Source organism: Culex pipiens, chromosome 3 (genome assembly GCF_016801865.2).
Source record: "Culex pipiens pallens isolate TS chromosome 3, TS_CPP_V2, whole genome shotgun sequence".
Taxonomy (NCBI): Eukaryota; Metazoa; Arthropoda; class Insecta; order Diptera; family Culicidae; genus Culex; species Culex pipiens.
In genome coordinates this window covers 29,619,261-29,645,374 of record NC_068939.1, presented here as the reverse complement: position 1 = coordinate 29,645,374, position 26,114 = coordinate 29,619,261, and the positions used below count along the sequence as shown (strand labels likewise).

At 37.5% G+C, this 26,114-nt stretch overlaps 1 protein-coding gene across 3 annotated transcripts in view; it reads left to right on the top strand.

The window, feature by feature from the left end:
- The window catches only part of LOC120425879 (lysophospholipid acyltransferase 6), a 67,373-nt gene extending 45,912 nt beyond the window's left edge, over nucleotides 1-21,461 (top strand). For 2 of the 3 annotated variants that reach the window (XM_039590508.2, XM_052710510.1), the window contains exons 3-5: nucleotides 15,371-15,594; nucleotides 19,058-19,542; nucleotides 19,603-21,461. In XM_039590508.2, the coding sequence (XP_039446442.1) occupies nucleotides 15,371-15,594; nucleotides 19,058-19,542; nucleotides 19,603-20,831 (1,938 nt within the window). In that variant the 3' untranslated portion in view covers nucleotides 20,832-21,461. Of the gene's footprint in view, nucleotides 1-3,945; nucleotides 4,126-15,370; nucleotides 15,595-19,057; nucleotides 19,543-19,602 lie in introns of all 3 variants that reach the window. The other variant, XM_039590503.2, reaches the window with a different exon arrangement.
- The last annotated feature ends 4,653 nt before the right edge of the window (nucleotides 21,462-26,114 follow it).

Below are 26,114 nucleotides of genomic sequence, written 5' to 3'. Positions count from 1 at the left end.
AATATATTAGTTTAGGGTGGAGTGTTTCGGTGAGACTGTTTTATATGGGCAAATATGAGGGTAGTTTAAATTTAGCATTAAATATCGAAGAAAATCGATTCCCACGTCAGCGTTCCGCGAGTGACGACTGTCGAATGTGCAAATTGATGTGATGTGATGCAATAGATGAATTAAAAGAATAACATCATTAGAGATGCGGGATGCCGGGAAAGGAAAATTTTCACTGTCATTCTACAATTAACTTTTTCTCACTATTAGTTGCAAATGAAGCAAATTATAGACTCTGGCATATCCAATTAGTGGATGGGCTTTGCCACCTAACATCTTTGTAAACATTTTTTGGTTTTTTTATAATATGATTTTTTCCTCTTTTTGAGTACCGTAAACCGGGGTGACTTTGATAGGATTTCAATTTGTTTTTGGAATATTTTCCAACAGGTAAGGTTTTTCTCAAGATTATTATTTTTAAAACATGTACTGGGGTAGGCCACACAAAGTCCATGCACTATTTTGGAAAAAAAGTTTTTTCAATAGTGTTTAGAAAAATTGTTACGTTAAAAATTCTTAGTTTAAATTCCGGGGTGACTTTGATAGTCATATTTTTTCTTGTTAAAATCATATTTAAGATGTTCAAACTTTATTTGTACGTTAAATGTACCATCACTAAGGTTGCTGATACAGTTTTTAAGAAAAAAAATCACTGTTTATAATTAGTTAACTAAGTTTATAAGCTTTTTAACAAAATACATATAAATTTTAGGTAAAATTGTTAAAAAGTCGGAATTTTGCCTGAAATTTGTTAAAACTAGTTTTGTTTATAAAATTATCGATTTATATTGCATTTTATACTGAATTCGAAGCACGAATCACAAGTTTTCACATTTTACATGAAATTTGTTCAACTGAAAATGCCTATAAATTTTGAGTTTTTTTTAACTGTGTTTCAAAAACACATATTATTTATTATTTACAAACTTATTTAACCTTCTCCTAGTGGAAAATTGTCCAAAGAATCTGAAAATGCATTCCGTTTTCCGATTCAAAATCATGTTCATTGAGAAAATCATGACACTTTGAGAAGTTTAAAATAATGACTTTCATCAACATTTTCTTAACTATAGTTGACTAACTTTTTGAACTTTTCAAAATTTTATGAAAAGTTCTTTTTGAGGTACTTTGAACACTTCTCTACCACGGTCAGTATGATTCTAAACCATTCCGTTCGTATTTTAATTTTAATTGTATCTGTGATTATCTTGACGTTTTTATTTGTTGCAAAGTGTGATTTCTTGTTTTCTTTTTATATAGGAGAAATATACCCATTTTAATCACTCTAAGCCTATTGATCAAGTCTCATCACTTTTGACGTTTTCCGCTATTAAATCAACATTTTCATATGTATCAACAATGTAGAGTTGCTTGCTCACCTTTTTTAAGCTATTTATTACTTTGGAACAGTCAAAAACACTTTATAAAAGCTGTAATTCATGATCAAAGTGCTGATAGGCCGATAATAGAAATAGGCTGAAAAGGGTATAGTTCCCCTACCTCTTTTAATACTTTTCAATACTCTAAGTATATAAACGATTTATTTTCATCGTATTGGTCAAAACTCATCAGAATCAACTGGAATATAAAAAAATACTGATGATTAGAACTTTTTTTTTCATTTTTTTTTAAAATATTGTAATTTTTGTAAATACCTGAATTTTCTTAATTTTTGAAAAAATTAAAAAATACGGTATTTCAAGAAAATTTTGATATTAATACGTTTTTGTTTCCAAAAACTAGAAAATGTTGCAAATATTTTTCAAAGTTTATTTCGGTCCCTTCCTTCAAAACTAGTTAAAAAATCAAAGAGAAAAAAAGATATTTTTTTTTCAAAAAACTTCAAAATTTTAATAATAATAGAATTATAGTCAACTGCAAACAATCAGAAATGCATCTGCATTGATAATCATACTTTTCACGTTTGGACCCGTTTGAATAAATTTTGACTTTTTTGTGAAATAAGCAAAAACTTTTTTTTTCGCATAAAAAATCTTCAATACTTAGAAATTTTGGAAACTATCGATTGCACTTTTTTCATTCAAATGTTGTGTGATTCTGAGCAAGTGTGACATTGCATGTTATAAATATAGGAAAAGCGTGACAAAGGGGGGAGGGGAGTAAATTTTGGCTGATTTTAGCGTGACGTACTTTACGGATGAAGCCTTTTTAATTTTATACGCAATCAACCATTCAAATTTGACTAAAATGGGGCAGCAGAAATCGAATTTGATGTAAAAAGCAAGAAAATCAAAAAATACGAATTTGTTTTTTGTTCGTGATTCGATTATCCGAAGTCCCATACAAACCTCCGAATAATCGAACTTCGGATAATCGAGGCTTCGGATAATCGAGTCTAGAGTGTATTTTTAAACATACAAAATTATATAAAAAAAAGCTTTTTAATCAACATTTTTTAAGGTCTGAATGGATTTTGTTTGCACAAGTTTATTTTTAATAAGTTAAATAAAATGAGAGTAGTTCTCTAGATTTTCGCAATTTCTTCACGATTTTTAAAGTTGTATTTTTGTTTATTTGGATAAAACTTTGTCCATACATTCCCTATACCAAAAGAAGCAATTTTGCATCATTATTTTTCCGTTTTTTTTCTAAAGAATTGAAAAAAAAATCGTTATTTCACTTTTTCCCTAAGTGGCGATTCCCAAAGGATTTTTTCTAATTTTTCGATTTTTTTTTAAATATTTTTCATGAAATTTTTTGAACCACACACAGCAAAAAATCCGATGGTTAATGTTGGATTTCACCTATGTGAAAAAATACACCTTATATTACACACTGCATGAACAATTTTTGTAAACACAACAAAAAGTTGCATCCGACAGGGTTCAAACCCTGCACCAACAGTGAGGACTGGCGCCTTAGCCCGCTCGGCCATCAGACTGATGAAGTAAGGGAAGAATTAACGCCTACGTGAGCTGAGATGTAATATTACGTAAAAAATCATAAAATAATGCAATATTATTTTTTTACACCCAGGCTTTTTACACGTAGCTGCTACTTTTTTTTGGTGTAGTGCATGATGGTTCCAGAAACATATATTTTTGAAAAATATCTAAAATTTGACAAAAAAAGATAAAAAAGATTTTTTTTTTACAATCAAAAAGTGCTTTGCCGAATTTTTCATAAAAAGCACGATTTTGGAGTCCACTTTTAGGTGATAATTTTCAGAAATTTTGACATTTTCAATTTTTTCAAGCTTTATGAAGATAATGTTGAGAGAATTTCCTTCAATTTGTTTCTGAGATAAAGCCTCACAAAGAATTTGAATCGATGAAAATTAGTTTTTCTAAGTGTCACCTAAATAGCCTGTAATTTTCAACCAATGATATACCTCGGAAACTTTTTTTTTATTTCCAATGTTAAAGAATGGAACTTTTGGGAAAACTTCTAACGTTTCAAAAAATAATTTCAAAATTATTTTTTTTCGAAAAGGATATATTTTAGACCAATATCAATATTTTTAATAAATGTGCGTAAAAAATAATTGGAATGTCATGTTATGGTGAAATATGAGTAGATAAAATAATTCTCAAGTTCTGGTTTTTTCAGCTTATTTTAATTTCAATCATTTCAAACAATGAAAATTCGTTCCTTTGTAACATTAAAAAACTCCAGAAATTTTTGTGGAAACGATTCTAGATTTTTTTTGTTTGATTAGGTCCTATAAAAAATGTAAACATTGAGTGTATTCCGCTTACTCTGAGGGACATTGACATAAAGTCCAGAATTGAATTAGTTTGAAGAAGCAATGAGTAAATGATAATCCAAGTAGTCAATTCAGGCAATACTCGCAAAACGCAATTCACATGTTTCGATGTTAAATTTCTTTAGTGAAATATTTATTTCAAACATATTTTAAAACCTCCAAATCTTTAGCCAATCAAAAATTAATGTGATGTGATGTGAGCGCACGTGACTTTGTTGTTCTTTTCGCGAAAATTAATGCCAAACCCGACGACTACGACCGAGCGAGAAGCGCCAACCAAAATGGATTACCTGGCGCAGATTTCCCAGCACGCCCGCGGATACCTGGTCGACATCGGGGCCATAAAATACGTAAGTTATTGTTTGCTGCCTCGGTACTCATCCTGATTTATGCCGGCATTTCAATGAGCTTGAAAGTTTTGTTCAGATTGTTTATGTGACGGAATTTTCCACCTCGCCATCAAGGAGACGGAGAGAAAATCGAGAAAATCGGGGTTAAAAACAGAATAAAACATAAACAATTCGCCAATTCCTTTCAATTTATCATGAGGTGAGCACATTTTCGACTCTGGGACGCGGGGCTGGTGGGAGAAAAAAAGTCAAGAAAAACAGCACAGCATCCGAAATGGACCATGTTTATTTCATGATGTTACATTCTGACGTGCGCGTCTCCGGTCTCCCATGGAACGAAAATAAGATTCGACATTTGCGCAAAACCGGGGAAATGGCCTCCGGAAAAAAGTGTCGGGGAAAAACTGGTGATATAACAAGTCGTCGCGATTTCGCGTGTTTAGTGAGTAACAATTTTCAGTCAACTTTGCACTCAATTTGGCTGGGATTCCAGCACTCTGTGTATGCCACGGGATGAATGTGTTGCGATTTATCACCGCTTCGGGGCTCAATTTCGTGGAAAAGCTTGAATGAATGATTGTTGGGATTGTTTCTGACAAGTGGGTGGACGCAGCGCCATCAGTGAATTGCTGTTTGGTGAATCAATTTCTGTTTTGTACACGCTGATTGATTGCCTTCGATTGGGTGTGATAAGTGAGTGGATATCGTTTTACTTGGAGGAATGTGTGAAAGGTTCGAATCGTTTAAGGCAAGTATTAATCTTGTTCTGGGTAAGCTCTCCGAAGAAACCAACCAGGCTTGTTCCATATCCGATCGCTAGGACAATCCAAGCAAGTAACATGTCTTCAAACACGAGATACGTTGGACCATCGAGGGTTTCTCGGGGTCTTAAGCCCCAAACTTTGAGGATCATACTATGGCCATACTGCCATGCCCACCAATCCAGCAGTCCGGCTTCTCGCAGAGCAACTTGTGTGAATTGAAACGCTTCCAGAAACTGGCTGCGAAATGCCGTGTAGTGAAATTTAACTGTATAAATCAGGAATCTCTCGTCCAATTCTACGTACCAACTTTTGCCACGTGCAAAGTCGTACGAAAGTTGTGGCACAATTGCTGCCAACTCCTGAGTCACAAACTGTGCCACTCCCGGTTGGTTATGCCAAATGGCGTAATGTTGAGGATCATGTACGACATAATTTCCAATAACAGGATGCGAGACAACGTATGGGTTTTTATCAAGATTGTATCGAAAGCTCAATCCAAACTCCTCAAAGTCCTCCAAACACCTAGCTGAAGCAGCAGAGGGCTTTTCGATGATATACGAGATAATCTTAGTCTCGAATGCGTTTGTCATGAAGAACATTAGAACGACCAGCGAGAGCAGGATGGTCCTTTCCCAGCGTCCAGCTTGATGGTGATGTCGCTCAAATCCACAAATTACGAACAAAATCGGATCGTTCCGGAACAGATCCGGAACAAACTGCTTGACAAGCTCTGCCAGTACAAAGATCGCCACCAGCAATGTCCACACCTGCCACTTGAACGGCATCAACATGACTTCCAAAGCGTTCAAAAGCAGGCCTGCAAAATGTTTCCAACCAAGCGTACACACGACGCAAACCAAAATGTCAGTTCACTGCTAGCATCTGACTATAAGCCTACTGTGTCCGTTCAACCACTGCCGCCTGACTCGTGCCGGTCGGCTGCTGGAGAATGAGAGACGTGAAAAAATGAGCTACACTCACTCAATTCGTGTCGTATGACTGACTCGTAAAATCCTCTCTTAACACTATTTTGACTATTTTTAAACAATTGAATGGTTTTAGACTGTGCAAAACACTTAAAACAACCATAACTTATATTCAAAATTACATTTCCACGCATAAATACCAACTTTTTGTGTAAAAACTTGTTTCTTTATGTGTGTGCGTGCAACGTCGAATGAGCGTTGGTCGACTACTGCCTCGCATTGCAGTTGCTCAGTGAGCTAGGGCACTCACGACTGAGTCGGGTTTGTTTATGTCATGGTTTTGCGGTTCTGTGAATGGATCTGAAAAAATCGTGTATGCGTCGCCGATTTTCGCGTCAGGACCCCTGACATTTTCAGCTCTGTTCAAAAGTCGGCCCCTCGGAACCAAAACACTACTTGTCATGGGATAAGTAATGAATACCCGGTTGAAATCGTCCACTACGTCTACCGCTACGTCGCTCAACACCTCAATATCGGCTTCGACGGGTCCACTTTCCCGTTTGCGGAACTCGCGGATGTCACCCTTGAGATAGCTAGCAGTTGCTAATATCCACTGAAACGTTGGATTCTCCACAGACTTGTCCTTTCTTGGTTTGTAGGTGATTGTACTTCCCCAGAGTCCGCGCTTTAACCATTCAAAAATGTGCTCTACTTGTGTCAGATTTGAACTGGAATATCTCCTCAAAGCAGTCAAACTTCCAACTTGAACCTCCAACTTTGTGGTATCAACAAACACCATGTTGTAACAATTGGCTGTAACAAGAATCCATCGCATCACCTTCGTCACAAATGGATTGCTCACAAACACCACCACTTTGGCTGCGGGGTGAAACAGCTTCACAAATTTGTAAACGTTTCGTTGCGTTTTCAACTGGTCCAACTCGGCGTCGCTTCCTAAATTGATCAACAGAAGCGAGGGATTCTTTGGGAGAGCTGTGGGTCGGTATGGTCCTCGGATCACATACTTTGCCACGTAACGGAGTATTCGAGATCGCAGCAGATCGTTCATCACGGTATCGAACGGAGCGTGCGGGGAAATGTCGTAGAAGATGCAGTCGAAGTATCCGACGCGTTCACCGCGGAGATATTCGATGACTTGGAGGGGATACTTTAGAAGATCCGGATTACCAGTTGAATATATGGCGATACCAAGCAAAACTGTAATTCGTGTGGCTAGCTTCATGATTCTAACGCGATTGAGCTTGAAATTTGAAATGCTGTCCAAGTTACATTTCAAAGAAATGAATATTAAAAATTCAAAATGTACCTTTTATCTTTAAGTGACCTTACATTGTAACGCTCGACATCCTCGACCTTACACCCCGCTCGAACTGTACCGGTTGAACAGTTTCAAAAACCTGTTCCCCACACTTGTCTAGTAGTGCTACACGCACCTGCAAGCCGATAACTGACCGGCTGGCCGGAGTTGCTCCTTGGACTGCAGCTGACGATCAAGGTCATGCGTATACGGCTCGCGAGGCTCATGTTGCATCAGTCATCAACGCGCCCTAACGTCATGATTCGAAATCCGGACACTTAGTAGCATATCATTTTCGTTATAGCTGACAAAAAATCATGTAATAAGTTGGAAATGAAAAAATACCATCAGGATGTAGTATTAACAGTCAGTTTTAAGAGAATGAGGCAAAATATGTGTTTTCAAACAATTTTTCATCAGAATTTGAAAAATAAAATGACTTGTTGTGCTTCGAATCCCGGACACTGATAAAAGCTGATTAGAAATCCGGACACTCGTTTTTTCTAATGTTGTTGTTGTTTATTTTATTAACGTGACTATTTTTTTTTTCTAATGAATCGCACAAATTTGGACTGAAATGTTGAATGGCATTCTTTAGGTCTCAAATAAGCTGTTAACATCAAAACAATCGATATTTTATATAAAAATTTGCTAGAATTTAAGGAAATCAAAACCATAAATTTCTGCTTTGCCTTCACGATGCTTCGGACGCCTATGAAATATTTCACGTGAAATGTTTCGCATTTTTGGTAATCTTATAGTTTTATTTTATTTAAATGTTTTGACATTAACTACAGCGTTCAAACAAACTTTAAATGAAAGTTGATGTTAGAATTCATCAAATAACACAGCTTTGACATTCATAATGCGAACTTATATCCAAATAATTGATAAAACAAGATGAGGTGTCCGGGTTTCGAAGCGTCCGGGAATTCGAATCATGACGTTATAGACTACGAACTTCGGATGCAAATGTTGTGTGCAGCTCACCGTGACTTTGAACCTCGCGCGCTTGAGAACGCAGATATGCATGTAAGCTGCTATAGTTCAAAGTAGTTGGGTACGGGGAAAGGACCTATTTTTGACTTGACTCGAACCTTTGAAATTCTTGGAGTTTGCAGCACCAAATAAAGTATCGTCTCGTCTGTTCAGAATGCTTCCCTCTGAATAGCAATAGCTGCACGTGTCGTTCAGCCCAACCTGATGCAGCCACTTTAGTTTGTATTTTATCAGACACAAACAGCCTGCCAGACTCATTATGACATCACCTACTACGTTGTATTCAGAGAATTTCCAGGTATTGAAGGCAACATTATGAATCCGTTTTTTTTATAGATTCATTCAGCGCAAAACTCTCACCTAATTTTCCTCAAAGTACATCAATCAAGGTTGAATGCATTGATTTCTCCCTTTCAACAAAAAAAAATCATTCAAAGAAAGTATAAGAAAGTGCATACTTTCCCCCACATCGACCCTTTATTGCTTGTCAAAGTGCCAACAAAGTTGCCCACTTTTGTTTGCTGGAGAAAGCGCAGAAAATCCATGGATTTTCACGGTTGTCCAGAACCTCACAGTGTGGAGCTCCGCTGGACCATTATTAGCTGATTGTATCGAGTTTTCTATACAGTGTGGGAGAGAGAGAGAGAGTCGTTAAGCTTCAGCTATTGTATAAGTCATGCGTTTGGCACGTGGTTCCCAGGGGGTGAAAAGGCAGCAAACCACACTAAGCAAACACACTCACACCGCATTTTAGCACAGGATATTTGAAGGATTGAGCGGGACGGCGCTCTGCCAAGCCAATAACCGTAATGCACAATAAACACACAATCAAGATGAAACGTTATTTTTTAATCCACTTCCGGTCCCTCGAAAGTCCGGACTGCAGGTTTTTTGTTCATTGGGTACAGTGAAAACTGAGTTCAAAATGGTTCTTTTTGAACATTTACTGATTAAAAATTGATTTTTCTACGGTGCACAATCATCCACCCACGCGAAAATGTTCTTGTGAAGCTTTCACCCGCCGTTAAAATTCATTCTTGGAAAACTCAATTTTCATCGTATTTTCCCACCGCAGCAGCGGCGGCGCAAAGGAAAACATCAAGTTTTTCCTGTACTCCGTCGCCGGCCACCCGGCCAAATTGGTGAGGCAATCGTGCCAAACACTTTTCATGAGGGCAAAACTAAACAAAGTGATATAATAAGGATTTATTAGTACACTTTAATGATCAGCCAAAAAGGAAAAAAATCAGTGTTAAAGATAAAATTATAAAGGTCCGATAACGATAATGGCGGTTCTATCGATGAACCATTTTTTAATAGTTCTTAAATTCACTCAATCCAACCAACTCATAAAAAATTTCCAAAGCTTTTACTAAGATATATATTTTTGATAATTTGGTTTCAATGTATAAATACCTAGGGGAAATTCTCGTATGTATGTTTAAGAGTTTTTGGAATGAAAGAGCAATTTTTTTGTTAAAATATATCATATTTTTTGAAATTAAAAAAAACATTTTCACAAAATACCGTTTTTTTAAGTATTACAATTACCTTATTACTAACATTTTACTTAAGGGGTTACATACATGTATATTGGCAAAAAAATCAGATGTTAGTATGAGCACACACTTCAACTTTTTTCGAATTCTTATTTCATGGCATAAAAAAATATACATTTTCACCTACTTTTAAAATAAATTTGTAGATATTTGGTTGCATCGTTGCCGAGATATAGCAATTTCAAGTTAGCAGTTTCAAAAAACGGGTGCCACGATATCTCAACACTGTCTTGACCAAATCGGCTCAAAATTTTGGTGAAGACTCGTTAAACCGATTCCGTGTGCATGACGAAGCCCGATTTTCAAAAACTTTTTAAAAAAAAAAGATAAAAATATGTTTGTGTTTTTCATATAAAAAACAGTTAGTTTTTGATTTTTGTATTTTTTTTAAAAGCAAATTTTAAAAATTGGGCTTCGTCATGCACACGGGATACATCTTGAGAGTCTTCACCTCAAATTTCAGCCAATTTGGTCCATCCCATCTCGAGATATCGTGGCACCCGTAAATCAACTCGGGGTTTAGAGAAAAACGCCAACAAAGTTTGACAGCCCGCTTTGCGCATGGCAAAATTTTGAACTTAAATCGTCTCTTACTCAGTTTAATCATGAAATATCTTCATGAAACTTTCAGGAGTGATTAATAATCATCTTTTGAGTGGATTTATCAAATAATCTGTAATATAAAATATTGTGATTTTCTACATATATGTAACCCCTTAACAAAATCCTTAATAAAAGTGAAAAAAGAATACCAAATTTCGGTTCGTTTGATGAAGTTATGAAAATTTTTTTATTTGAGAAAAATACGGTATTTTGTGATTATGGAAATTGGAGTTTCCTAAAAAAATACAGTGATTGGTGAAAAATAAAAGTCGAAGCATTCAGAATTTCCCTTTGTTTGATATCCATATCGCAAATTATAGAAGTTAGAGTATCTTTAAAAAATTCAGTATTTTTGAAAATTCTAGAAAAAAAAACCTAATAAAAATGGAACAGCATAGGAAATTTCGCTTCGTTTAAACTTCTATAATGCCCCTGATCGCATAAATGTCCCATATGCATTTTCATCGATTTCGAGTTATTGATGCAGTTTGGTTCAAAATTGTGTGCCCTTTCGAAAGAGCCTATAACATCCAGTACTTTGTTCTAGATATCAGGAGGAAATCCAGTTTTTTCGCGAAAATTTAACACGTAGCCTTATGTATGGGACAAACTTCAAATGCGTTTTTCTCAGCTTGCTGTTTTTGCATATGGGACATTTATGCGAACATGGGCAGTATAGCTAATTTTAAAAATTGGAGTATTTACCAAAAAAATACGGTATTTTTTTAAATTTTAGTATTTTACAACAAAAAACTCTAACAAAAGTGAATAAGCATATAAAATATAGCTGCGTTTGAAATCCATATGAAAATTTTAGTATTTCCAAAAAAAAAAGATATTTTGTAAAATTTCTAGTATTCAAAAAAAGAAAAAAAAATACAACTAAAAAGGCTAACAAAATTTTGCTTCGTCCCAACGATAACGAGAAACTTTATCGCTAACGTAAGACGCTATTAATATCGACGATAAATTTATCGATTAACAACCCTGGAATTTTTCTTTTATAACTGAAATAAAAGATTAGGAAACTCTTTTTACTGTTGTCAGTCGGTTTTCTCCACTGAAACCGAAGTTCTTGTCATAACCTACAAGTTTTCCGAATGATTAGATACAGATTTTTGAATGGATTCATATCAATTCTATGGACAGCTCACACATTTTTATGTAGACTTGTATGAAGAATGGAATCGATAGACAAAATACATATAAATTTAAAAAATACATAATTTGACGTTTTTTCTGTAAGTTTTTTTTTTATAGTTTTTTCTTACTCTTGCTAGTGCCTTAGTTAAAGAAATAATTGTTCTGAAATGGATTATGATGCAACACACAGCTGTAAGGAACTCCAAAACTCTGTTATGCACTTCAAAATAACTCATTGTATCTTGATTATTCACCAATAAAACCGAATTGAAATTGAAATAATTTGACGTTTTATAATTTTAAAATATCAATTGTGGTCAAACATTTCAAACTATTGTAAAATTTTGATTGAAATTGGCTCAATAATTTTTTGAAAATCTCTTCTCAAGGAGGGTGCACAATTTGTATAGAATAAATAATAAATTCTCATCAAAAAAATATTGTGAAGTTTGTTTTGCTGAAGTGGTTATTATTTGGAGTTGTTTACTGCCGCTCGAAGCTAGTCCGTCCCATATGTAATTTCGTCAATTTTTAGGTAATGATGCAGTTCGGTTCAAAATCATGTAAACTATCAGAAAAACCAATAAAATTTGGTACTTTGTTCTAGAAAACCGGAGAAAATCCACATTTTCGTGAAATTCTAACACGTAGCCTTACGGGCGGGACAAATTTGACATGGCTTGCTGTTTTTACATATGGGACGGACTCGATTAGAGCGGCAGTTTATTTGTTCCTTGAATTTTAAAAACAATCATAAATTGCTGATTGAAAAAAAATCGTAAATGAAAATCAAAATGACACACTTTCACACGTTTGTCGTAATTCTGACTAATGCTCGCCTGACAAATGATTCATGACAGCTGACGGAACAAGAATCTAATTATCACATCAGGATGATGTCCGCCAAGTCTTTGTGTGCGATAATTTGCTAACAAAGTGTGTGCGCCTCAATAACTCAATCGACTGTTTATTCTTTTCATTCGAATCTGATCGCTATTATTACAAAGCACGGTGAGGTCAGAAAGAATGCTATTTTTATTAAGGAAAAATTTGTGACCTTGAAAAATTATTGAAGAAATGCAAAATTGATTAATTTCACTTTTTCAAGTAACAAAATGTTATCTAAATTACCGAAAAGACCAACAACAAAATTGTTGAAGCTCCGACTGATAACCTTTACTGTCGTTGATGGTTTATGACGCATGTGACTTAACATGCTCAAAATAGAAACTTTATCAAGCGGTTTATAAAAAAAACAACATCCTTTCTTCCTAAACCCCAAACCCACAAACTCTTTGTGGTTACGAAAAATTCTCCACAATCGCACAGAAAACCACCTGGATTTGTTTTGGGTTTTTTTTTGTGTTTTTCTTTTCTTTGTCGTCTGTGTGATTATATTTACACACGAGTCGTCGTCGTGGTCTGCTATATTTAAGAGGTGCGGACAATCGGCCACACATTGGCAAACTGTAAACAAACAGCGTTACGGTGGAGAAGTTTATCGCGTTTTTTTACTATTTTTGTTTCGCTCGGTCTTCTAGTAGCTTCACAGAACATCAGACAGGAATGTTTGAGTATAATTTAATTTATAAGCAATGGGAAAGAAATTTAATGTTTTAATTTTATATTATTAAAAATCCATCAATCACTCCTTACAAGAGTAATTTACTTTTTTTTATTTTCAAATCGCCGTGGTGAGTTTTAAATTGACCGTTAAATTTTTCATGGTAAATTTAAAAAAACAGATTTTATGTGGTAAAAGCAAAATTTGCATTTAAAGGGAGTTTCATCAAAGTAGATACTTAATAAAATCAATTTGTAATGAGCAATTCCAGCTCAGATCAGGAATTTTTCTGGTACTTTTGTACCTGACCCTCCCCGATTTCAATGAAACTTTTTAGACATTTTATCCTAGGCTTATATAAGCCATTTTTGTGTATACGGAGCCAATTGTACCCAAAAGTGACATTTGAGAGGGGCGTAAGTTATTTAAATATTTTTGTATTTTGTAATTTAAAAATTACTGTAACTCAAAGCCGTTGCATCGTTAAAGTGGTCGAAGACAAATTTTTAGGAAAATGATTTCTGAAAAAAAATACACTGAAAGAAAAATACACGCCAATTCTATGAGATTTTTCAACTTTTAAGTTTAAAAGTTAAATTTAAACTTATTAATTTGACTCGTTTTAATATTTACGTAAGCTTTTTTACTTTCCAGGTTTCTACCACACTGAAAAAAATATTCTATTTTCAGTTATGAGCAATGTAATTAAGCTTATATCTGTAAGCCCACCCAAATGAAATGCTGCCAAAGACAAACTTATAGGAAATTGGACGAGCTATTCGGTAAAAATATTTTCGAGACTGAAAAAGCAAGTCTGTCGTATAGAAATTGCCAAAAAACCATAAAAAAACTATTTTTTCAACATTTTTATTTTTAAAATCGCTGTATCTTTACATGGATTGGACATAGGACAATGGTCAATATAGAGACTTTTATGTAAAATTGTCTGGGAAATCGATTCCCACTGTCGGATTTTGTTTAGACCACCTTTCAAAAAAAAAAAACAGTTTCAGAAAATGATTTTTTGTATTTTTTGGTAGAGGCGTACAATTCTGCATTTTTTCTGCACTTTTTGTAACATCTTAAGCTATTTCCTCAAAAACTTTGAGCGAAAAAAAATTATGACATCACCTTTAAATTTAACTTTTAAATTTAAAAGTTGAATAATCTCATAGAATTGGCGTGTATTTTTCTTTCAGTGTATGTTTTTTTTTCAGAAAGCCCGTCCAATTTCCTACAAGTTTGTCTTTGACCACTTTTTGATACGATGCAACGGCTTTGAGGCACAGTAATTTTTAAATTACAAAATACAAAAATATTTAAATAACTTACGCCCTTCTCAAATGTCACTTTTGAGTACAATTGACTCCATATACACAAACATGGCTTATGTAGGCCTAGGATAACATGTCTAAAAAGTTTTATTGAAATCGGAGAGGGTCGGGTACAAACGTACCAGAAAAATTCGTGATTTGAGATGGAATTGCTCTAATGTGATTAAAATGTCAGCTCTAGTTGTCTGTGGCGGTCAGGCCATAGGGACATTGTTCGCGCGACAGAAGGAAAAAAAAGTGCTAAACAGGAATCACGTGTTCATCACGCCACCTCTAGCGAGGGAACAAAACACAGTCTGTTAGTAATACCGACCTAGTCTGGATTAGTTCAGCCAGCAGCAGCAGGTGGCTTATTTGCTTATAGAGCCGTATAGTAAACGGATAGCCGCTTCTATTTGTTTTTGTTTTCATTTTGTGAACCCGCAGCAGGGTGTGGCTGTAAAAATTAAAGCGTGAGCAGATTCTCGCAAGATTTATGGCTCTATTAAAGGGGAAAGGGCTCGTTTAAAGTCTTCTTTTTTACTTTGAAACGACGCAATATGCATTTTCTTGAGTTTCGCTAACAAGCCCCAATTACTTTTAAATTGATACGGAGTGGCACCGTTTCTTGCACTCAAGCCACTCTACCGTATTTGTTTACACTTTCCTGGTGCTATCAATTCCAGTCAAACGTTTTGCCTCCAGCGTCGCTGTGTTGTAGCGAAGATGGCCCCGGGAACTTTTCGCGGAATACGCAATTCTTGATAACCCACGGAGGGTTGCGGGTCGTTGTCTACCGTTGATACGAACTGATTCCATAATACTATGTTTGTAAAAAAATGGCACAGCTTGATCTGGTGCTAATCTGTTTGCACAAATTTATCATTAAATTTATACATTTAAATAATCTTCAATTGATAATCTTCAACCTCCGACCAACCAATCGACCCGACCAGATTGTTGCCAACCTAATTGCCAAAAAAAAGCCTGCAGCGTCGATTGATTACCATAAAACTAACGCCACTTCTTTCACTTCTTTCTCTGCCCACCCAACAGGTCAACTTTCTCATCACGCAGTTTCTGGCGCTGATCCTCGCGTCCGTGTTCCGTTCCTATCTGCACCCGTCGAAGGTGACGGCCAGCACGCGGCACGCCATCGGGCTCGTCATCGGGCTGTTCTTCGGGTACTTTTGCTTCGGCCAGCAGGCCATCCACATCGCAGGGCTGCCCGCCGTCTGCTATGTCGTCATACGCACGCAGAACCCGCAGATCGTGCAACGGTAGGTTTACTTACTGAGACATTTTTTCTTCTTTTTGTACCGTATCAGGCACCTCCATCAAACGAAGTTATAAAGACCATGCGTTTCCATCACCACCATAATTGCCCAATGCACAGTGATCTAGATCGCTAAAATAATTGGAAAATTAGATATTCCGAAAAAAAAATGCAGTTCCTGTGCTCGAAGACATTAATCGAAATCGAAAGAGCTATTGAAAAAGGGAAGAGATATCTTTATGTTTGGTACGAAAATTAGGGTGGTTCACGGTCAAAATGTTTTTGTGAAACTAACTTTTCAGGAATATTTTTGGTTTTTTTTTTCTTTTCGTATAATGTTTTGGGCATACCAATTACCAAACCAAGCAACTTGGAGAAGACATTGAAATTTTATCTCGCAATCTATGCCTTCTACAACCAAATTTAGACGAAGCATCTGAGTGAACCTTTAACCCTCTAACACCAATGGTAGCACCAGTGCACCAAAACTTTGAGATCGAATTTCTCGGAGATGTGACAATATTTTCAACTGCTTCTTTTTGCACATGTTGAAGAAACATATACAGTATTTTGCTTTAAACTTGAGATAACTTCATTTGAAAAATAAAAAATGTCTAATTTGCAAGGGAAAAATGTAAGGGACCACTATAACGAAATTCGAAAACTGTCTAACTACATGTTTTTCCACTCTCAAAGCACTAAGGCCGTTGCAAAAAAATATCTTAGTTTCAACAGCATTCAAGGATCGCAAGAGAGTTTTTTAGCAGTTTTGAAGATTTTCGCAATTTATCAATTTATTAATTGCTACGTTACAAGACATTTTGCGTCATTTTTCGACATACAATTTTAAGCAGTTCAAGCCATATAACGCCTTTGTATAATGTTATTTTATTTATGTTTCAATTCCCAATTTTCAGAACAAAATTTATTCGAAATTGAAAGACGCAACTTTTGGTACCCAAACATGTATACTGCCCATGTTCACATAAATGTCCCATATGCAAAAACAGCATGCTGAGAAAAACGCAAGGGAAGTTTGTCCCACACATAAGGCTACGTGTTAAGTTTTCACGAAAAAGCAGGATTTCCTCTTGATTTCTAGAACAAAGTACTGGATGTTATAGGCTCTTTTGAAAGAGCACACGATTTTGAACAAAACTGCATCAATAACTCAAAAGTGATGAAAATGCATATGGGACATTTATGCGATCATGGGCAGTATAGGTCGTCGCAGAAATTTTGAAGTTATTGCAGTTTTAGTGAAAAAAGTCGAAAAACCCGGATTTTATTTTTAAAAAATCATATCTCGGAATCCTGTTAATGAACTCCTCCCATTTTTTTGTATGTTACGTAAAATTGTCCGAGGAATCTGATAAAAATATTTCCAGATATAGGCTCTTTGATCCTTTGATCAGAACGGCATTTTAATGTATCACACGACCTTTTCATATGTTAGGCTAGATTTTTGAAACATATTACTATTTTTCTTTGAAAGGCCAACTTATCACCTTTCATTTGCGTATAAGACAAATAGAATCGGTTAAAATGGCGGAGAGTTATGACAAAAAAAAAGTGCTTTTTTTTGCGAAAATCGACGAAAATTGCAATTTTTTGGACCACCCTAACACGGTGTAGGTCACCGTTACAAAAAAATACGGGTGTTATTATTTCCAGAAAATTTTTGAGCCGGATCCTAACACTTTTGTTTTTTCCATGCTTTTTTCCATGTTTTTTTCGTAAGGAATTGCTGTGTATATATTTTTTTCAAAATCGATTTTTTCATAAAAGTTGAAGGTAATTTTTATTGCAAATTTGATTTTACAAAAAAAATATTTAAAGGAAATTTAATTTTCAGCTGAAGTCGGCTCGATGTATTCCGAAATTACCGAATTTCCCAAAAAAAAATTCTTCTTATCTTCTGAGACACAGATTTTTTACTATTCACATACAATTTTTTATGGAAAGCTGCCAAAATTGTATGGAAACTTGTATGGGCAAAAAATGATGCACAATGGCTCCTTTGGTTACAGGGAAGCCCCCCTGGAAAGTTTTGGTCAAATTAAAAAAATCCAAAAAAGAAATAAATCGCCCGATTTAATGACAGTTCTTTTTCTTTGGGAAAAATATTATTTTTCAAAAGACGCCTGATCATCATATTTGGCCTATTCTACCACCTAATATAATTACATTTTGACTATCTAATTTTTCCACGTTTTTACAGTCACTTTTTCAATTTTTTGCTTGTTTTTCACATTTTCTGCTATAAAATGGCACCATCATCATTTAAATTGTAAAAAAAAATGCATAGAGGCATAGTCTGGGACACTAGAAAAAATACTGCATACTTCTTTTTACTTAAATTATACGAAATGTTAGTTGACTTTTTTTTTGTTGAAAAATGGATTTTTGGCGATTTTTTGAATCGAAGCCCGTCTAAAGGTGGGGTTGGGTTGTAGAGGATTAATTGTGTAAATAGTGGAATTTTCAGTTAAAATTAGGTGTTTCGTAATTGTGGTAGGTACAATCGAAACGAAGTTGACTTTATAGCTGTCGGCCACCATTGCTAGTACCAACCACTAGTGTCTTCCTTTTTATCTACAAGGACTTCGCCGCCCTGGGCTCCTTAGGGTATGAAAGTATGGCACGGAGCGACGGCGCCGAATACCCATATTTACACAAAGAATTTTAGAGCTCCCGCCGCGGGATTCGAAACGTCGATCTCTGGATTGTGAGTCCAGTGCGCAGTCCGACTCTCGATCGACTCGAGGCTCGAGCCAAAATTCTCAGTGGGGATTGATCCACACGGTCTGGGTACAATCACATCCCACAATTATGGAACAGGCCATTTGGAGGCAGTGTTGTGCTGCTCTTGATAAAATAGTCTTTTGTTAAAAAGATCAACTTTTACAAGTACAATAGGTAGCAAGAGAATGGCCACAACAAGGTCCAAAAAATAGCAGGTTCTAAAAAAAATAGCATCCAATCGAAAAAAAATTGCGAGGATGTGGGTGTTTCGAATAAGTGGGATGACTGTACCTGGCATTTTGTGGAGGGGAGGGGGTGGTATGGTAAAAATCCACGGTTCGGGGTTTATGCATGATCCTTTAATAGCTTGTAGGCTTTTTCAGCCAATATTCTGTCCAATAGAGTTTGGTAAACGCATTTTACGACATTTAAAAAAATGCAATTATTTGAAGTACCGTCAACTGGGGCGAATTGGGACACATGGGGCGAATTGGGACAGCAGTTTTAACCACGTTAGAGCACAATATTTTGATTTTTCTGGTTGGTTTCGGATAGAACAGACTCAGACCAACAAAATGTGTACATCCATTTCCAAATTTAAAACCTTTAAGTGCTCTTACAACTACTGTCCCTATTCAGACTGTAGTCCCGATTCGCCCCAGATGACGGTAATTGAAGTATCACATGGAATCTGACTATTTTCTTCCATTTTTTTTTTTCAGGCTGGTCATGGTGGTCGCGCTGGCCTACCTGTCGTGCATCCACCTGCACCGCCAGTACTACGACTACGGCTCGTACTCGCTGGACATCACCGGCCCGCTGATGATCATCACGCAGAAGGTGACCAGCCTGGCGTTCAGCATCCACGACGGCTTCACGCGCGACATCAAGGACCTGACGGCGAGCCAGCAGCAGCACGCCATCCAGAAGCTGCCATCGGCACTGGAGTTCTTCTCGTACACGCTGCACTTCCAGGGCCTGATGGCCGGGCCGCTCATCTTCTACAAGGACTACATCGACTTTATCGAGGGCTATCACATCCTGAAGCAGACGGCCGCGACCAACCAGGCAAAGTACGAAATCGAGAAGAAGATTGTGCACGAACCGTCGCCGGTGAAGGCGGTCGTCAGGAAGGTGATTGCCAGCTTGGTTTGCGCGTTGATCTTTATCAAGTTTGCCACCATCTATCCCATAAAGGCGATGAAAGGTGAGTTTTGTGTTTTTGGTTGAAGCTCGCTGGTTTATTTTGAAGACATTTTTTTTCCAGACGATGGCTTTATCGGCGAGTCCGGCTTCATGTACTCGTTCTGGTACATGATGATGGCCACGACGGCCGTCCGCTTCAAGTACTATTTTGCGTGGCTGATGGCCGACGCCATCTGCAACTGTTCGGGCTTTGGGTTCAACGGGTACGAGCGGGACGGCGTCACGCCCCGTTGGGACATGGTCTCGAACATTGACGTGTGGGCGTTCGAGTTTGGCACCAACTTCCGGAACTGCATCAACGCGTGGAACACGGGCACGAACCGGTGGCTCCGGATGGTGGTGTTTGAGCGCGTTCCGAAGCGGTTCGGCACGGTGCTGACGTTCAGCTTGAGCGCCCTGTGGCACGGATTTTACCCGGGATACTACATCACGTTCGCGACCGGGGCATTCATCGTGATGGCGGGACGGGTCGCCCGGAGGTTGTTCCGCGACCGCTTCCAGCGCACGCCCTTCAGCCGGGCCTCGTACGACGTTCTGACCTGTCTCGTGACGCGTGTTTTTATGGGTTACACCACATTTCCATTCGTTTTACTCGAGTTTAAGGCTAGTCTTCGTATGTACCTGAATGTTTTTATGTGCCTTCATCTAGTCGCTGCGATCACTGTATTTATTTTAACGAAATTTGTACCACGTGACGGCGAACGGGCACGCAAGGGGGTGCGTTCGTCCAACGAGGCCACCGCCGACGTCGCCGCCGGGTCACCGCCGGAAGGCTGCTCGACTGCGGACAAGAACGGAATGACCACCAACGGTAACGCCCTCACCACCACCGCCACCTCCGCCCCGCTCGTCAACGGAAAGGACCACCCGAAACGCGAACCCATCGCCGCAGCAGCTACCACAACCGTAACCAGTAAGACTGACAGGGAAAGTGATAATCTATCCAATCTAATCAAGGAAAAGATCGAACAAGAAACGCGCAACATCAAGGAACAGATCGACAAAACCGTCACCGGCTTCGTCGAGCTCAAGGATGACCTCATGCGGATGAACGAAAACAACGAGATATTCATCTCGGCCGAGTCGCTGCGCAAACGGCAAACGGCGGCGACGAAAGCGGCCGAGGCCCACCACAACGGTTCGTCGGACCACCACAACAACCACCTTCCCTCCCGCCATCTTCCGGGGGCCGTCGACGGGTTCCTTAAGAAGGAGATCGACGCCCTGAACGCGTTGTCGACGCAGGTCAACGTACTACCTGCCGTTCTCAGCAATGGCCATGCCAAATAATATTCTTCCACCCGGACGGCGCTGAAGAAACTTTGAGCGGCTGGCGGCTCCCAGAGCCGCGCCCGATTTTTTGTGCGATCAGAGGAAATTTTTCCTCTCTTCCTTTTTATTACAGAACAAACAAAATATTGAAAGAAAAAAAAAACAATTTGAACACACTGCAGCTAGTAACGTGCGCGCACACAACTAGAAACAAAAAAGGGCGCAAGCACAATATACATATTTGCAGAAAAGAAAGAAAAAAACTAACAACTAAGATTATAATGATAATGATAAAAACAAAAAGAAACTAGATATTTCCAAGCATTACAATTAAAAGTAAAAATTACTACAAAGCAAAAAGTAACTAAGAAGCACACACAACCAGAAACTTACACAAAAAGGATTTAAAAAAGGCCCAGTAAAGGCAACTGCATGTGAAGTGAAAGTGGTGCGAAGATTGTCAGTAAACTGCCCCCCAGAAGGGGGGTCCTCGTGGCCAGGGTTTAGAGAGCGCAAGCATAGGAGTTAAGAGAGAGACAGCAAGTAAACAACACACAAACTATTGTTAGAAAGGAAAAAGTGGAAACTAAAGAAAAAAAACTAATAAAACAAAATCGTGACCAGCGAAATGATGTGTGCGTAACGAGATGGATGTGTGTTTTTTTCTTTATGGTGGAGTTTGAAAGAAGTGCAGGAACAGGAATGGTCTGTTCGTAAAGCTGTTTCTTGACCCCTTTCCTTCCGATCTGCATACTAGCCTTGAACCCTCAACTGGATTATGCGGGTGGACTGTTCTTTTCGGGTTCCGGGTGATAAAAAATGGGTGTAGAATGCTGAGGCTTGATTGTTGATACAATTGGGTCCTAAAATGAAGCTTAAATTTATGATGTTGTTGTTCACAACAAAGAAGCTTATTTTTCTGAGTACAATGACCCTTTGTACGACTGAAGGTCCTACTTGACAGCTCGTTCCAAAGGGACCATAGTTAATCCATAGAAAAAATGTTGTCTTGTCAATTTATTTTTTTGCATTAAAATGAAAAAAAAAATGGATCAGAAATGGGTTTTAATTGTGTTTTTTAACGCTGTACACAAAAATTTACATAAAGCTTTAGGACCCTATTGCAAACCTCTTTTTACACCTTAACTTCCATCCACCTCGGGATTCGAACTGACGACCTTCGAATTGGGTACTAAAGCCCTAAGTCAATTTTTATGTACAACGGTAAAAAACACGATTAAAAACCATTTCTGATCACATTTTTCATTTTAATGCAATTTTTTTTTTGACAAGACAACATTTTTTCGATGGATCAACTATGGTCCCCTTGGAACGAGCTGTCAGGTAGGAGCTTTTCTGTCAAGAAGGACCGCGAGGTTAATTTTTCAAAATTGATTTAAAAATCCATTTTAAACTCTTTGTGGTCGTACAAAGGGTCATTGTACTCAGAAAAATAAGCTTTATTGTTGTAAACAATAACATCAGCAATCTAAGCTTCATTTTAGGACCCAATTGTGAGTCCAACTGCCTACCAGCGACTCCACCGAGACAGGATCCAGGGAGACAACTCCTACACCTGGACTGGGCTAACGACCTGACCTCTAGGTTAGACCGGGGCCAACATTTACTTCCCCGTCCGACGGAAGGCGTGATCAGACAAATCGCGTATCGAAAAATGCCACCGGGACTTTCTGGGATCGTACCCAGGCCGACTGGGTGAGAGGTAATCACGCTTACCACAACACCACCGGTTCCGGCTAAATAATCTCATGCGACTGAAAATAACAAACGTTAAAACAATTTTGTATTCGATATAAATAATTAAATAATCGGAATTGCCTCATAAGGCCACCAATCTAAAAACGCAGAATGTTGAGCTTAAAATAAAAAGATTTTTTTTTGCGCAGAAATGAAAAAATATATGTTTTTTGGAATTTCTAAATTTGCTAACAATACTCTTAAATTCAGGCAAAAAAATTGAATAAAGAATTTGAAAGGTTTTTTACATATTAAAATTTTTAAGCTTTAAAAAAAATTCGTAAATTTAAAAATTAAAATTCAATAATTTTGTAAATTAAAAAATTCACAACTACAAATATTACAGAAAAGGTAAAATTTTAGAAACATAAAATCAAAATTTTCAAGAATGTTGAAAATATTCTAAAATAGGAATTGAAAACTTAGAAAGGTCTTTAAAATTAATCATTATAAAAGTTTCAATAAGTAAAAAAAATCTGAATAAATTTCAAAATCCAAGTTTTTAAGAATTTGAAAATTCAATAATTTTGTAAACAAAGAAATTCACAACTACAGATACTACGAAAAATGTTAAATAAAAAATTAAAACATCAAGATTTTTAAGAATTTTGAAAATATTCAAAAATAGGAATTGAAAACTAAAAATTAAATTAAGAAACTCAAAATATATGAAATTCGGAAATTCCAAATTTTAGAATTTTAAAATTTAATTTTATTTTAAAATTCATTTTTACCTAAAATATGACTCCCAATGTCTAATTTTGTGGCGGCTTTCAAGAATCTAACAATAGAATAATTCAAAATTTTATAATTTCAAAATTTAATCATCTAAGAATCCATGAATTCAATTTTTTTAGAATTTTAAATCAAATAATTCAGGAATTTAAGAATGATAAATTTTTAAATTAAAAAAATATATATATTTTAAATTTTGAATTCCACAATTTATAAATTTAAGAGTTTTAGAATGTAACCACATCATTGTGAGTCCCTGTATGTATGATTGCTATGGTATGTTGGGTTAGCCAAGACACGCACCAAATTAGGGAAACTTTGCTTTTGATCGTCGCCACCTATGGGAGGATAGCAGAAACCCTATTTTGCACCGTTTTGCTCGAAATAAATGATTTTTAAACAAATTGTGTTCGGTTTGAAATTAAAGCCAATTGGGAAGCATCTCCTGTGTAAATTTTTTTAAGCTCAATTTGTCCTTGAAAATTAACAAGAAAGAGAGCAAAATGAAAAGTCTTTTGTATCAAAATTTGGGAGAAAACTAAGATTGCCGGTTCGTACAAGCGATGAAGACTGACTCTCGTTCACTTTGGCAGAACTCGTGACACAGTCCGGATCGTTGAAAAAAGTTTAATTACGACCGTGATATTTCGCGTCCTCTGATCGTCGTCAATTGCGATCAGGTGAAATCGTGGCAGTGATTTTGTAAAAAGTTAACAGCATTGAGTGCGTCTTGAAGAGGTAGTTTTGGCGATATTTTTTTTTGTAATTGGTACTTGATCTTGTGTAATTAAATTTGCAGTCGAGGTGTGAAGAATTTTCGAGGCAGATCTGTGATCGAACCTAGTTGGCAGGAGAAATTTGCAGATGTGAGGCCGCCGCAATCAGAACGAGTGAGAAAGGTAAGATTTAGTTTTGACGATTTAAATTTGGAGTTCGCTCATTGGTTTGTGCACGTTGATTTAGGAACCCATCAACGTGGGTGGCTTATCTGGAGCTGGAAAGCTCAAACGTGGTCGTCTGGGAGCGCAATCCTGGATCGGAAGCAGTTTTTTGGAACCGGAAGTGAAGTGTTTGTTAATCTTGAACTTTGAGAATCTTTTGGTGTGTCGGAATTTGGGGACAGCCCGTCGCTTTTCGCTGTTGGCACAGCTCTATTGCCACCCCCAGCGGCAACCGGAAAAACGTCACACCGGTAACGCCTTAGTCGGTCTAGGACGCCATCTCGTAGCACTTTAGCGAGAGCACGTTGGGATCGAACGCTAGAGGTCAGTGTGGGATCGGATAACGCTACACGTCCGTAACCCCTCTGCCACGTGTTTGCTTTCGGGGTGGGTTAGCTTCGGCTCAATACTCCCACGACTTCCGGAAACGCACGCCTGAGTTGGTAGCAGGTCCTTGTTGGATCAATGACGCCCCTCAGCATACACTGACCCACCAACACATGTGCATTTGACCGATTTAAGCCCCGACAACTAGCACCATCTATCGGCAGGACGCCAAAGCCGCAACAACAACACGCGCCGGCGCTCAACCGTACGCCTGAGCCGGTAACGCCTCGCCTCGCCTCACACGCTTCAAGAATCGGCCCGCCTTCGCCGATCGGTCCAGCCGACATCGGACCGGAATTGTCGACACATCGTGGGAGCACCGCACAAATCGCAAGTAACGAACTCCGTAGGGACGTTTAGGAACCGGATAGGGAAATAGGGACGTTTAGCGGTCAGAAGGAGTAGGGAAAAAGGATTAGGATCACACCTGGACTGAGTTGAATTGTCCACGCAAAAGATGGAGGTTTTTTAGCTTGGCTTTTCCTCCCAATAAAAAAGTATAATCAAAACTACAAAAGTTTCTGGCCTCAGTTATTTTCTTTTAATCTGAGAGATAAAATATAATCTTTATTCTTTTCTTTTAATACAAATAATACAAATTAAGTCGGTCCTTAGTGAACTTGGGTCGAAGTCAGTTGGTAAACGAAGTCACATATCGCAATAGTTTCAGCTAAATCAATAAATACACACAAATATTGGCTCAAATCTTGGTTTTCTTTCACAATTTTCAATAGTACAAAATCTTAGTTTTCGGTCTTTAGTTTTGGGTTAGTTTGATGAACATTTTGGTTGGTGCCACTCCGTTTTAGCCTGCCCGAAGAGAGAGTTTCTAGCCGGACCTCCAACTGCGACAACAGCCTTCCGTTTGGAAGTGGCGCTTAAGCTGTTGAACGTTTCGTGTGCAACGCAGAATCGTTACAAGAATATTTAAATTTTAGAATGTTTGGTTTTCGGATTTTTGCCTTCCTCACCTTACTGAGGAAAGGCTATAAAATCACTCGAAAAATGAACTTATTAATTTGACCTCGTAGACCCACCTTCACGTATACATATCGAATCAGAATCATGTTCTGAGCAAATGTCTGTGTGGATGTGTGTAGGTGGGTGGACAAAAAATTGTCACTCGATTATCTCCGGACTGGATGAACGGATTTCGGCCGTATTAGTCTCATTCGATCTGTCTTGGGGTCCCATAGGTCTCTATTTAAAATCAGCAAGTTTAGTTAAGTACTTCAAAAGTTATGCTAAAAAAACGATTTTGGCGTATGTCCGGAAGATTGTAAAAAGGGTGGTTTTTACAAGAAAACCTATCATGTTTTACATTTTCAGAAAGACCTTTCCAATGAGCCCAAAACATTGAAGATCTGACAACCCTATGAAAAGTTATAAGTATTTATACACTTTTTGGAGGCCGGATCTCAGATATTTCAATGAAAATGATGTCCGGGTCCCTTATTCAACCCGTCGTTAGTTAGATAAT